Source organism: Lynx rufus, unplaced genomic scaffold (genome assembly GCF_022079265.1).
Source record: "Lynx rufus isolate CCGP_SWC_20201006 ecotype Redwood Valley unplaced genomic scaffold, mLynRuf1.p SCAF_8, whole genome shotgun sequence".
Lineage (NCBI taxonomy): Eukaryota > Metazoa > Chordata > Mammalia > Carnivora > Felidae > Lynx > Lynx rufus.
Genome location: NW_025814896.1, coordinates 92,991,982 through 93,006,820, shown reverse-complemented (window position 1 = coordinate 93,006,820; position 14,839 = coordinate 92,991,982). Strand labels below are relative to the sequence as shown.

The window sequence follows — 14,839 nt, the reverse complement described above, 5'->3', positions numbered from 1 at the left end:
GCCAACATGTACTGTGTTTAGTATTGTGTATTTTGCAAGCTAGAGCTACTTGGTACACACTTCAGCCCATAAACAAAACAGAAGTTACCAATTTGCACCAGTATCTTTTGTTTTTCTTTAGAGATTTTCAAAACCAAAGATCAATAAATTTAATAAGTGTTTGTGACAAATATTAGTAGATTATTTTGAGTTTTTTCGTATTTATTACTGATTTAATCTTCAAAATAAAGTGTGGGAAAAAGAAGATTGCTGTTGTTCTTTTCTTCAACAAATAACGTGAATACCTGGTATGCAGCCAAGCAATGTCAGGATGATGAGTTTCAACTAAAATGCACTTTAGGGGTGTCTGGGTGGCTCAGTCTGTTGAGCTTCTGACTTTGGCTCAGGTCATGATCTCGCATGAATTCATCCCGCATCGGGCTCTGTGCTGACAGCTCAGAGCCTGGAGCCTGCTTGGGATTGTGTCTCCCTCTCCCTCTTCCCCTCCCCTGCTCATGCTCTGTCTCTGTCTCGATCTCTCTCAAAAATAAACATTAAAAAATTTTTCTAATAAAATAAAATGCATTTTAAATTGTTTCTAGTTTCATTCATTTTTAGTAAATCTTGACTTTTTCCACTAATCACTGTGATTTATTGTCTTCTCTTAAATTCTTGAATCTTATTTCTCGAGATTCTTCTCTATTATTGTTACTGCTTAGGGAGTAAAGTCTTTGTGTGTGTATACAGTGTTAGGATGTCAGAGATTGCATGGACCTCTTTTTTAAAGAGATAGGCTTTGTGGGGCACTGGGTGGCTAAATCGCTTAAGCTTCCAACTTCAGCTTAGGTCATGATCTCACAGTTCCTGGGTTTGAGCCCTGCGAGGGGCTCTGTGCTGACAGCTCAGAGCTTGGAACCTGCTTCAGATTCTGGGTCTCCCTCTCTCTCTGGGCCCTTCCCCTGCTCACACTCTGTCTCTGTCTCTCTCAAGAATAAATAAACATTTAAAAAGAAGAAGAAGAAGAAGAACTCACCATTTCCTTAAATAGGAGGTGAGTTTTCTGGTATAGTTATACTCTGGCTTTACTCAGTGTTACACAATATGAATCCTGAAAGTAAGGCTTATTCTGCTTTTTCTCAACCTCTGATGTTATCCTGATTTTTCTCATGACCAGGAATTGCCCCAACCCTGCCTTTTCTTCCTACCTCACTGGTCTTAGACACTCAAAGCTGCTGACTGTTTTATAGTCCTGCAAATGGCCTTTCCCTAATCTCAAGCAGCTTTTCCTCTGGTTGCATTTTATTACATGCTAGTAAATTTTTCTTTTAATTTATTCTCCTCTATACTGTATGTTACAGGAACTTCTAAGAGTTTTTGATTTGGTGATGGAAAAACAAATGAACAAACATCTATTAAATAAAATCTTTGTTCATTTGAGTGCTAACTTGGAAAGATAGTACTCAGGACTCAAATTTCCATCTTGACCTTTGGGTTCAAGGTACTTTTTCAAAACTGTGCTTTAAAATAAGCCGTATAGCAAATGTTTTAGAAATAATGTCAAGTGATATTGAAAGTTTTACTGTTCGATGAAAAGAAACTAATACTTAGATAATTGTGTTTTCTAATTAAGAAGCGAGCCTGCATTTAAAAACAATGAATAAGAATGTTTCATTGTCGAATGGATTAAATAATGTTAATTTGACGAGTTGATTTAGATTCATTTCTTACCTTGTGTCCCTTTTCTATACTACAAATGCCTTCAGACATTCAAAACCTAAAGAGGCAAAATTTATGAAAGGACAATTGTTATTTTAATTCTTTCAATTGAGAAGTGAAGAATTAAAGCAGGTTTGTAGGAATTGTCAATGTCGTAGTTCAGTCCAATGTCTCATGTGCTTTTTGGAATGAAGGGCAGTAGCTGAGCAATTCTGCTCCTCTGGGGCCAGCTGGAGTGCGGGGGGTGGGGGGGGGGGTTTGCTCCTGGACTCATGTGCCTGATGAACTTCTGTGGGCCCTAAGGGACGCTGGCTGGTCTAAGATGCCTCCATGGCTCCAGAGGGCCTTCCACTCTCCAGTGGTCTAGACTGGGCTTGTTCACGTGGCGGTGGCTAACCTGGCCAGGATCCTAGGAACCTTGTGACCCAAGCAGCACTTCTGCTGCTGTGTACTACTGGGCAAGGAAAATCACAAGACCAGCCAGTATTTATTCTACATTTTGATGAGGGGAGCTAAAAAGAACTGTGGTCATTCGTGTGATCTACTATGGCTGGAACGTGCAAAATTTTGAAGCTGTTGCCCTGTGCTCAGTCAGATGAAGGAAGCTGTTGGGCATCAAGATGTGAAGATAACTTGTAGAGATTCTCAGTCCTGATTGACAGAGAAGGCCCTGGTGACATTCGCGTTCCTAGTGTCAATTGTTTTTGAGACCCAGTGGTACTTGCTTTTTTTAGCTGTAAAATCCTTTCTTGTGTCTATGAGTCCATTAAATCTCCCTTTTACCCAATGTACTTAAAGGAGCTGAGGTTCTGTCAGCTTTGATCAAAATTCCTGAAAAGAAAAAAAAAACAAAAAAAAAAAACAACCTCTTGCCAAATTTGTTTACATTTTCTTAGGCCCTGTCCATTCCTGTCACAGACTAACATAGTGAGTAGAATAAAGGCTAAATTATACGCTCATTTAGCTATTTCCCTTCATCTTTAATCTATTTTATTTCCAATAAACCAAGTGTCCATCTCCATTAAGCAATTCAACTACATTGAATTCCTCATCTGGATTTGCAGGATGGTACTTTTTAAATGGTCTGAGTAGTCAGACACAACCCTTTAATTCCAAAAATTAGAGACCAAATGTCATTTAGGAAATTGAAAATCAACTTTTTATGACTTCAATTGAAAGAACTCATACTGAAATGTGAACAATGTTCATGAAAAGTTAATAAATAAGACTAATGATAGTGCACGGTAATTTTAAAATGATCAGACTATTAAACTACTTATAACTAATGCTAATACCTTTGAGAAAAGAGGGTAACGATATTGGAATTTCATGCTTATAACAAAACTGAACTTCAAAAGCCTTTCATGATCACATATATCAAGAGCCCATTTCACATTACTCTCACATTAACTACACAGACACATTCATTTCTCATTTTAAATATAATTATTATGGATGTAAAATTATGGGATCTGAATCAATTTGTAGACTCTTGAAACTCTGTATATCCCGCTATACTTTTGCCCTTCCTCCCAAGGTTTAAACACATTCTCTTTTCTTCACTTTCCTCTTTGAATCACCGGCTCTGCGAGCCACCATAATTGAGAAGGGTGGGTCCTTTTCCACTCTCTCCAGCACAGTAGAAAAAACACATATTCTAGGCAAAGGGTAAATGATATTTTCAGAAAGCCAGGACACCCACTAAGGTATCTAAGCTTCTGAGTGCACAAAGTAGGGCTGAGAGCCTCTGTTAATGAACCACTCTGTGACCCCTCAAGACCTTGCATCTCTCGAACGGAAACTGTAAGACAAAAGACAGGGAACATTTCCAGGAAAGACACTGTCAGTGTTGAGTTAAACTATGGTAGATATGTCTTGCCAGTGTATTCCTGCTTTCTTGAGAATCAGTGAATACTTTCAGAGTTATCTGAAATTTATAGAGGTGAATGAGATGTCATTATTATCCCCATTTTCAGGGGATTTGCAGGAAACTCAGCAGGATTAAAGTGACTTATAATTAGTGACTATAATGATTTTCCCCTTTGTAACCTACCTCAGATTTAGTTATGAAATATGCCTCTATAGAAGTTTATGTGCCTCTATAAAAGTTTAAATCCAATTTGAGTTAAAGTGTTCACATTCTTGAGAGAAGCAAATGACAGAATTTCAGGATAGTATATTTCCCCGATGAGATTCCTTCGTTCCATGTACCACACCTATTATCTGTAAATAAAGTGCAGTTTCCAAAGCAATCAATGAGCAGTGAAGCATACGAATGAGGCCATCTTTAAGTAGTGCTGTTGTGCTGTGCCACAGAACGAAGTCCGTCAGAGAGCTGATGGAACACAGGGACCCTTTGGAAAAGCTCTAAGAACACATTTACAAAAATATCAAAGACACATTAAGGGGAACTTAAGGATACTTTGTTTTGACTGCTGGAAAGGAAACAATGATACACACAGGGACCCAGGTGGTTAATGTACTGTACATTATTACTATAAAATACAAGACCTCAGTCTCTTAGCTCCTTGAAAACCACAAAATCAGTTGATTACATAGTGCCCTGCAGAATAGATTTTAAGAGTAAATGAGCAAACATCTCGGATATCCTTTCAGAGCTTGCCAATTTACTAGGCTTTTCAATTCTTGCTATTGGGCTGTTGTGCAGGAGGGAGCTTTACAATGTTTTTTGTCCTGCTGGAAGTTCTAAGCCTGTCTCCAAATACAATAGAGAAAATGGCAGGAGCCCTTGTTCATTGAAGTAAAAAGTAAACTGGTCCAATGTAATAGCAAAACAAATTTTCTGAGTTCAGAGATGATGGAATATATGAACCTGATGTTCTGCAGTTAATGCAGGTCCCTGGACATTTGAATCAACTTAATTTGAAGGTAAATGCCACTGTGGCTTAGATATGAAGTTGTTTGTTCCCATTTTAGTTCAACTTCTGGAACTTTACAATGAAAATGGAACACTGTTCACATATAAGTTTTCATTTGTAGATGAACTCAATTTTAGTTGGGTCTGTAGGACCCTGTCTCACTTTGCACTTACCGCTCATCCAAGTTATGTTTGTATTCAGGCATCTTCTCATGGGTGACTGGAGGAGAACTATCCATGGTACTATGAGATAGTGGACAAAACCAGAACGCATGCCTAATGTTTATTTTGATGCCTTTTAGTAATTTGGCTATTTTGTTGACAATGAGTCATTCATTTCAGTGAAAGTGTGCAACACATATTCTATGACCAGTGCATGTTGCTGTCATTGGAAATCATTTGGTGAATTTTTTTAGAGTTATACTATTCCACCTGTTAACGATGAAAAAGTAAGAATGAACTATGTAACTCTTAAGAAGGTCTTCATAAAATTCTTTTTGCTGAAATGTCACAATGAAGTGGTTTCATTTCTATGCTTTTTCAGAATTTTGGTGACCCATGACACTAATCACAGATATCTCTACCTATCTGACACACAGCAAAATCCTATGAGGTGACCTAAAATAGAACTTGCTGACAAACATTTCATGTCTGGACCTGTACTGATTTATAAGGAGAAGTCTATATGAGTAAGAAAAAAAAAAAAACCCACCATAGATTGAGGGCAAACCTAACTTTATATTATAAATACATTTTTCATCTAGTAATTCAGCCATGTTGTCCTATAATTTGTTCCTTGTTCTCACTCTCAGCCCAGAAATTAATGTCTAAGGTCTAAAACATTTCTGTGTCAATAAAAATTTTGACCTAGTATGTATTCTTGTTCAGATTTTTTTGAGAACAGCATTGTATATTCCAGGTTATATCAACATCTTGTTTGATGAGAAATTATCTTTCCTTTACTATTTCTTAAGACTTGATGAAAATAGTGTTGACCTTCCATTTAGAAGTCAACGTGTCTCATCCAAAAATAAAGAAATATATATTGGCTTAATTTTCTCACTCGCTCAGAAAAACTGAATTATGTGAGTTAGAAAAAAGAGAATAGTAAAAGAAGCAAGGGAATTTATCTAGGTATTGTGATCACATTAAAATAAAGTACAACCTGACTATGTGTTTTGAGTATTTTTAGAAGCATCTTTTATTGTGATTCCCAGTTTAACAAATAATCACAGTGTGACTCAGTAAACACACATTCATGAACACACAAATTTGAAACAAAACTTCTATGAAGCAATTACCCTTATTCATGATATAATCTAATATTTTCTGTTCCAGTTATTTCAATTTTTAAAATGTTTATCTGGATTCATTAATTTGATTTTATAACTTAGTAATGAGTTGTGATCTGCCATAGAAAACATTACTTTAATCTATATCTTTAAAAATGTGAGAAAGTGACTTTCATCTTAATAAGCATAGAGGTGTTCAAAACAGAATTCTCATACAAACATAATTTATGTCAAAATTTTGCTTAACACATTAATGAGGATCCTAGGAAGAAAACACAAGACCTAGTTGCATGATCATTTGAGGGATTTATATAATAATAGGAAGAATGGATTGTGAAAATAAGGCTGCCAAGTTAGAACACTGGTTAACTTCCTTCAGAACAATTAACCCATAAGGCCTTTGGGGGTTAACTTCTCTACCAAATTATAACACCTTAATTTCTGTAGTTTAACCTACAGAAAGACTCAGATACAGTCTAGTCTATAGTCTAATCGGGAGACAGACAACATATCAGTTATCTTGACAAAGCATTTGCATGAATTGTTAACTAAATACAGAGTTATTAACTCAGCTCGTGCAAAGGTTAAAAGTGCCATAGTGTAACAGAGGCAGCGGCTTTAGAAGTAACTGCCAGCCCTACCACCTGTGGGACCAAGGGGCTAAACGAAGATGTTGGAACTGTAAAATTACAAGCTTGGAGAAAGAGCTTTGCAGAGATGCATCTCAGATTTCCTTGGTGCTGGAGATTCTGAGGGGGACATGATGGGATCAAATGCTGGGAAGACTACAAACCAGAACGGCCTGCTATTGTGGGAAGGTGCTGCTACAACCAATATGAAGGAGTGTTGGTGAGGTAGCTCCCTGGAGCAGGGAGAAGCAGAGAGGAAGCCCACCATGGGGTCAGTTTCCTCCAGCTCCTCTAGTCTTGCCATCTCTCTCCAGTGGGCCCACTGTTAAAGTCTAACAGGGAGCAGCAGGCCAAGCAGCAGTGTAGTTTGCAGAGACCCAGCCTGGCATCATAAAGCCAACTACGGCAAGTGAGTTGGAGCTGGGAGACGATACTTGAAACTGCCACATCTCTTGCCTGAGAGGACAGTGGAGTGTTTGCAATTCTCTCACCTGTGGACTTGTTAACCAAGAGTATCAGACTGGATCTAGTGGGTCATGAGAAATGCTTAGTGTGATATCAAGAATTAAGCAACCCTCATATTCCTTTCTCTATTTTTCTTTACCAGAAATTTGTGGTTTAATAAAAAGCTGCACAGACTTGAAATTACTAGAATTTTAATATTTTTAGCTTTTCCTATGAAAAGGGATTTCTATAGACAGCTATTCAGGCATTTTATTCCAACATTAGACACATATTTGGCTTGTTAGCTTGAAATCAATAACATTACATATTATGAACACAAAGATGTGCCCACTTTCATGATTCTTCAGTTCCTTGGTCCAGGATTTATAGAATTGTTAGAAATAATCTATAGGAAATTGTGATTATTTTTTTAAAAGTTTAAATAAAACATATATGCCCACAATAAAGATTTTAATTGTATATAAGTATATTTTAAAAGTAAAAACTCTATGTATGTTTATATTTGTATTTATACAAAATGGAACATACTGTACATTCTTTTCACATTGTTTTCTCTTAATAGCATATCTTGCCATATTACAATAGACAGACACCCCAGTCTTTGTATACCTGTACTCAAGTGTGTGAACTTACCTAACATATTTTAAAATTCCCTGTTGATGGGAATTTAGGTTGTTTTTAACTGTCTGTATGACCATACATAGAAAGATAATAGGACTGAACATGAAAACATCTTTATGATTTTATATATAGTGTATATATATACATATGTATGTATATGCATATGTATGTGTATATATACACACTTTATATAAAAGTATACGTAAAAAGTACACACTTTTACATAAAGTATATATACACACAACTACATAAAAGGTTATATACAAATTATATATACACACATACACACACTGTACATAAAATCATATGTAAGGCTTATGTATCTGGACAAAACAATATCAAGTTAAATACTACCAATCCTTACTCTGTTTAACGTTTATTAATAGCAGAATCAGCAGCTGATGCCTTAAAAGGGCAAGAAAGAGAACAAAGTACAATGCCATGAATGCCCTCTTCTTATCTTTCCAGAGCACTTTCTTAATCGGACTTTCTCTTCCTCCCACCCAGATCCCCCACCACGTGAAGCCCTTGCCCTATTACAGCTACGACCAGCCTGTGATCGGCTACTGCCAGGCTCACCAGCCGCTCCGCGTCAACAAGGGCTACGAAGCAGTGTCTCCGGAGCAGGACGAAACCCCCAGCCTGGAGCTCGGGCGCGACCACAGCTTCATCGCCACCATCGCCCGGTCGGCGGCGCCGGCCATTTACCTTGAGAGAATAACAAACTAACGCCAAGGCCAACTCCTCGGGAGGGACCTCGGCGGGGCTGGGGGCGGGGAGGGAAGGCTTCATCTTAAAGGAGAATGGGTGTCCAAAATCGAGCAAGCAAGCCGGCTCGTCCTTTCTGTTCAGCCAGGACACACAGGAAAGGAAAAAAGAACTGCTTAAAGAGGGCAGAGGATGCACCTGCAGCAAAACCAGGAGAACACTACAGAACTTTCTTTGCGTCGAAACGAAACAAAACTTCTCCTGGATGTAAATAGTCCAAGTGTCGAGTTCTTATAAAAATAGATTTCACCCTAGCTACATATAGGATTGTTTGTATATTTGCTTTTTCTACACTGCATGGTTCCTGGGCTGGAGAACCACAGGGGGGCGGGGGGTGGGGGGGGGGAAACCTGAGCTGGGTGGGAAGTTGGGGTCACAATACACTTTTCCTTGTTAGGTGTGTGTAATTCTTACAGACTTGATTTCAATTGCTTTATTTCATTTTTCCTCTAAATGCTGTTTGTTCCTGTTTGATTTATTTTCATTTTTTTTTTCCTGGTCAAGTGAATCTGTTTCCAATCCTAAACATGGGCATTAAAGCTTATGTTGTACCAAAAGAAAATTTGCTTTACGACAGGCCACAAAGAAATAAAGTTGACCACAGAGTTTGACAAAACTACTGGAATGAAAATCCACTAAAATCTGGGCAAATGATCCTTCAAAACACACGAAGTACACAGTATGAGGAGTTTTGATTTGCTTTTTTTTCTCATTGGCAGTCCTCACTGTGACTTTTCACTGTGTAAGGATTCTGAAAGGGATCTGTACAGACTTCTGGTTGGAAAGACCAGCAGAAATCTTCTCATATGGACTCAGTCCTATGAAGAACAATGGCCATGTGGTCAATGAACAAAACTGCCAAGTTGACAAATTTCTAAACACAAGATAATGTATAACATTGCTTTTTAAATTAATTATCAATTAGCTTTTGTGTAGTTTTTATCAATAAAAGAAAACATGTTGGAAAAATAAATATATGATTTTGTGGTTGGTATACCACAGCTCACTTAATGTTGAGTGCTTTCTCTCCGTATTGTGAAATCCTTCTAGCCCGTGCCAGTTGGCTACCAAACGCCTTCTGTGTGTTCTATGATTAGGTGGGGAGACCCTACAGGGTGTAGGAACGAAGTATGAGTACATATGCACTAACTAACTCATTTCACAGGTTTGTTTGTTTGTTTTCTGGAAACATATGATGTAACTCAAAAACTGTATAACAGTATGAGGAAAAAAAGGTAAGTATCCACGGAAGGGTTAGAGGTTATGTGATCCTTTAGGAGAAAAAGAACTGCGTGGAAATTGGTTACAATCTAAAAGAAGCACAATGACCACTGATTTTTTAAACAAAGGTGATAACTCTGCACACATAAGTTAGATGATTTTCACTTGACTTCATTAGTGTTGTGACGCTTTATGTCAGCAATTCTCTGCTTCTCTATGGACATTATCCTGATCTAGCCGGTCATCTGATTTGCTTAGTTCTATTTTTAAAACAAAATGAAATTATAAAATTTTTGTCATCCTTTATTAGGTCATGTTTTGCATTCTGAACAGGTGGACTTCTGAATAACTAAGTTGGTAGCTGCCATTCATTTAATTACAAATTCTACTGAAATAATAATTAAAGAGCCTTGTGACTATTTCCATAACAAAGTAAACTAGCATAGAGTATTGAGTATGTTTTTTTTTTTCTTCTGAAAGTAATTTTGTTCTACTACCATTTTAAATTATACTTGAAGTTAAATTCTATCTTAATTGAGAAAAATATTTGCCATACTAAAGAAAATTCAACCAAAGGAAGTTTTTCCACATTGGAACACAGGACTCTTGCTGTCAGATTCTGGTAACTTTCCAGTTCACATCTATAATCTGGATTATATCTGGGTATATGTTTCCTAGCTATTCAAGTAGAATGAATTGACTATGAGTTTAAAAGTTAAAGATCATTATTTGATATTGTGGTTTCTCTTTTAAGAATTATTGAATAGATTGTAGCAGAACATTTTGGAGTGTCTGCCCAAATTATAAGGACTCTCTAACCCTCTGTCTATCTAACATCACTCATGTAGCCTATCTACCACCCCACCCCTGTCTTAGACGATTTACTGGGGGTCAGACCGGAAAAATTTTTATCAAAGAAGGCCTAAGTCAACTGTTTTCTGTTCACTGCAGTTTCTTACAAGTCAAAAAGTGTCCTAAATCGGTTATGGTCTTCACGTTGTTTAAAACTGTCTTATTGGCCAACAGTTGCTTCAAGTTTAACATGAATTAAGGAAGTGAACTGCTAGCGAAACAGGTAGCATTATGAAGATGCTATGCCCTCTGAATGTGAAAACTTTCACTTGCATATGCTAGACAAAGTTTACACTGTGCATTGGAAATCTTTTGATGATTAAACAAAAACAAAACAAAACAAAAATTTTACTTGAGGAAGCTTGGAAAAGTCACTAGTTGATAATTTCAGGCTTGATATTATGTGACAGGTCATGTGAGTTTTCAGACAAAATGACTTATTGAAAAAAGATAGCAATATTTCTACAGAGGATTTAGGATCAAATATTAGATTATTAATACTTAAAGCACAAAAGTCAGTCATGTCTGTGTTGAAAACTGTTGTAACCAAGGAGGATACAAGGCTTGTTAGTCACCATTTAGGTTATTGTCAGGGCCCCTTAACCTGTCTATGAATGTCACTTTCATAACCATTTCTGGTTTATTCAAGTGCCTTGTTATGTGAACTGCCCCCTTTTTCCCTCAACATTGAAGAGTTTGAATTGTGGTTTTTTTTTTTAATTTTTTTTTTCAACGTTTATTTATTTTTGGGACAGAGAGAGACAGAGCATGAACGGGGGAGGGGCAGAGAGAGAGGGAGACACAGAATCGCAGAATCGGAAACAGGCTCCAGGCTCTGAGCCATCAGCCCAGAGGCCGACGCGGGGCTCGAACTCACGGACGGCGAGATCGTGACCTGGCTGAAGTCGGACGCTTAACCGACTGCGCCACCCAGGCGCCCCTGAATTGTGGCTTTATTAGAAGACGCCATCCAGTGAGTCAAATAGCCCACAAGGTATACTCCTTGTGTGCTGGAAAAGAAATATATCACACATTTACAGGTGTTTTGAAATTTTGGTCACTCTGGATCTGGCTATTATTAAGATTTTTCACTGTCTTCTAAAAGTCAGGAATTATTTTGACGCTACTCATTTTTCATGTTGAAAGAGACCTGTCAAAGAAAGTTACGTTTTATTTCAAGACTAGCCTAATTAGTAACTTGATTTTGTACCATAATTTTTATTGAACCTCCAAAAGATTTGTAGGTTGAGGAGTACATTGGAGTATTTGCAGAGCAAGGACATTAAAACTGTGCCTGAAAAGAATTGGGAGTGACACATGCAGATTAGAAGAATCAATATTTGAAAATTTGGTTAACTTTTTTCATAAATATTTTTAGTAATGTTGAGTTTGTTTTCAATTATTGTATCATGCAGCGGGGAAATACCTGAATTCAGAAGCTTGACGGACAGATGTATGAGAGTATCTGTGGCTGAAATTTTCACTGGCCTTCCTGCTACACTTTTATCAGTAGATATGGCAGATCTACACTCCAAAGTGATCCACATCATGAAACCGAGAAAGAGGATAAAGTGTAGTATCCCAATTGTAGTATAACTTTACATTTTATAAGCAATCAATACATGCAAATTAAATTTGGGGATTTTGGATGATAGCTTAACATTACTCAATGTAATGAGAACAGCAAAGAAAAATCATAGAAATGTCCCTAACAAGGAATGTTATTGTTTTAATCTAAGCTTAACTGGTCAAACCACACCTGGAATTTAGTATCAATGTCACATCTTCAAGGGGACATCTACAAGCGTAGCAACCCGAATATGGAAAGTTATGCAATCCACAGCATATGTCTTTGCTTAATGAAGAATTGAAAGCAGGACTATTCATTTAGTAAAGGTAATAAAGCATTACAGATTATCAAACAGTGAGGAGAAGCAAAGAAGCAGCAGATTCACTCTGCTCTACAGGCCTAATGACAGCCACAGTGTGGTTGGTAATCAGTTTTTCAGCTGAGAAATCCAAGGGTCTTGTGGCAATAATGTGCCTAGGTTCTTGTCTCCACCTCTGTAATTTTCTAATTCCTGAAGCCATGTGGACCCTCAGGCAGGCATATTTGCTATACCCCATGTTATAAAACCTTTAAATGCTTTTGTTCAGAAGTTCATAGCCAGCCCAAGTTCAGAAATTCGGTTGTCTATCTTTGAATCCTTTATTTTTTTTAATGTTTATCTGTTAATTAATTAATTATTTATCTAAGGAGTGCACACAAGAGTGAACAGGAAAGGGACAGAGAGAGAGAGGGAGAGAGAGAATCCCAAGCAAGCTCTGTGCTCAGTGTGGAGCCTGATACAGGGCTTGATCTCATGACCATAAATGAGATCATGATTTGAGCCCAAATCAAGAGCTGTATGCTCAACTGACTGAACTGCCCGGATTCCCCTCATTGAATCTAAGTTTTAATTTCACCTTGAGTGCAGACCTGTAATGACATGGCCTCAGGATTGTTATGGAACGAAATTCTGTAAGTGTCTCCTATTCTGTTCCCTGGAATTCAGAGTTCCTCCTGCCTTGATTCACCTCTAGGATCCTGGTCCTGTGAGGTTAGGTATGTCTTTCTCTTGTCTGTATTACCAGGCACCTGATTTCTGCCTCTGAATCCCAGTCATTTGTTACCAAGCCTGCTTTGAAGACCTCTAAATGACCTCTGTCATGCAAATACCTAATGTACCTGCTAGGCCAGCCTTTGCTTCTACTTGTAGTGCCTATTGGTAGGGTCTCTGTCCTCTTGATTTGTTACTCTGCTAAGCACTCAACTTCCCATCCTCTGTTGTGGAGCTTGCACTATTCCAGGGGTACAGTCCAGTTTCAAAAAAAGTGCTCATTCTACTTGATTGAGATCTGAGTCTCCATTCTGATTCTAACATGCAAGATCAGTGGTTCTCAGGTTCTCAAATGCTAGCATGTAAAATAATTACCTGAAAGGCTTTTAAAAACAGATTGGTGGGCACCAATGCAGTAGGTCTGGGGTGAGGTCTGAAAATGTTTACTTCTAATAAATCCCCAGATGATGCTAATGCTGCTGGTATGTGACCCGTTCTGAGAACCATTGCCATAGAGCAGAGGTCATCATCATAGGTTGATGACCCTGAATGAAGAATTGACTAAAAACAAGTTGAGCCATTATACAAGCATGCACTATGAGAGGTCTGTGCCTTTATGTAAAAAGCATTTTCTTTTTCTTTTTTTTTTTTTTCAACGTTTATTCATTTAGGGGACAGAGAGAGACAGAGCATGAACGGGGGAGGGGCAGAGAGAGAGGGAGACACAGAATCGGAAACAGGCTCCAGGCTCTGAGCCATCAGCCCAGAGCCCGACGCGGGGCTCGAACTCCCAGACCGCGAGATCGTGACCTGGCTGAAGTCGGACGCTTAACCGACTGCGCCACCCAGGCGCCCCAAGGGCATTTTCTAAATGTGGTGTCTAACACTAACAGAAGATGCTTTCTGTGCAACCACAACAACAAAAGAGGTTTCTATTATCACATTAAATTCAGAAAACATTGCATATGACAGACTTCTTTTGGAAATTCACAAGGCATTTTAACATTTAAAGGATATCAAAAATATTGTAGCCAAGAAACCCATTCAAGTTTGTTTAACTCTGGGTTTTCTAAATGTATTCAATACCCTTACTCAATTTTCTAATTAACAAATTTCTGTATAAGTAAGGTTCTCTAGAACTTATTTACAGAATGTTGCTTTAAAGAATGTTCTTCCCTTGTCCATCAACCAAAGCATGTGCCTGAGCAAATAACTGTTTCCATATTTACAAATGACATAATGTACTCTTACTTCTGGGATGCACAGTGGCTTTTTTTTTTAATCAAGAACTTAATATATTTAAATCTCTCCAAGAAAGGAAATGTCAAATCATCTGAATTAAATGAGAGTAATTAAAATAGGAAGAACTTGGCATCATGAATGGAAAATAAATCTCTTCATTTATGACATTCCTCTTCCCTTGTTGGAGATCAGGCCCATTGTTTCTACTGTATATGACATTGTAAAATCATAGTAAATCACCAAAGATAACACAGAACTGTGGGCAGTCTTTGTTATCTGAGTTGACAAGTTCTTGATCAGTCATTGGCCTCAGGTGATGTCATTTATATATCTGTGTTTTCTAGGCCAGAGGCTCCAGTCAGAGTGAATATTCCCTCTCAGGGTATTCTCTCAGGAGTGATAATGCAGGTGGGAAAGGGAGATGAGAGAACCAAACATGGACTTTGGCTCCTCCTATCCAAGTCATTTCCTTACATGAGCCAGGCAGTTGATTAAAATGTGTTAAAATAGGGATGCCTGGGTGCCTCAGTCCATTGAGAAACTGACTCTTGATTTAGACTCAGGTCATGATCCCAG

At 37.9% G+C, this 14,839-nt stretch overlaps 1 protein-coding gene across 1 annotated transcript in view; it reads left to right on the top strand.

Moving 5' to 3' along the window:
- LRRTM4 (leucine rich repeat transmembrane neuronal 4) overlaps positions 1 to 8,309 on the top strand; it is a 697,780-nt gene extending 689,471 nt beyond the window's left edge. Inside the window, exon 2 of the mRNA XM_047069195.1 lies at positions 8,088 to 8,309. Coding sequence (XP_046925151.1) covers positions 8,088 to 8,309 — 222 coding nt within the window. The remainder of the gene's footprint in view (positions 1 to 8,087) is intronic.
- The last annotated feature ends 6,530 nt before the right edge of the window (positions 8,310 to 14,839 follow it).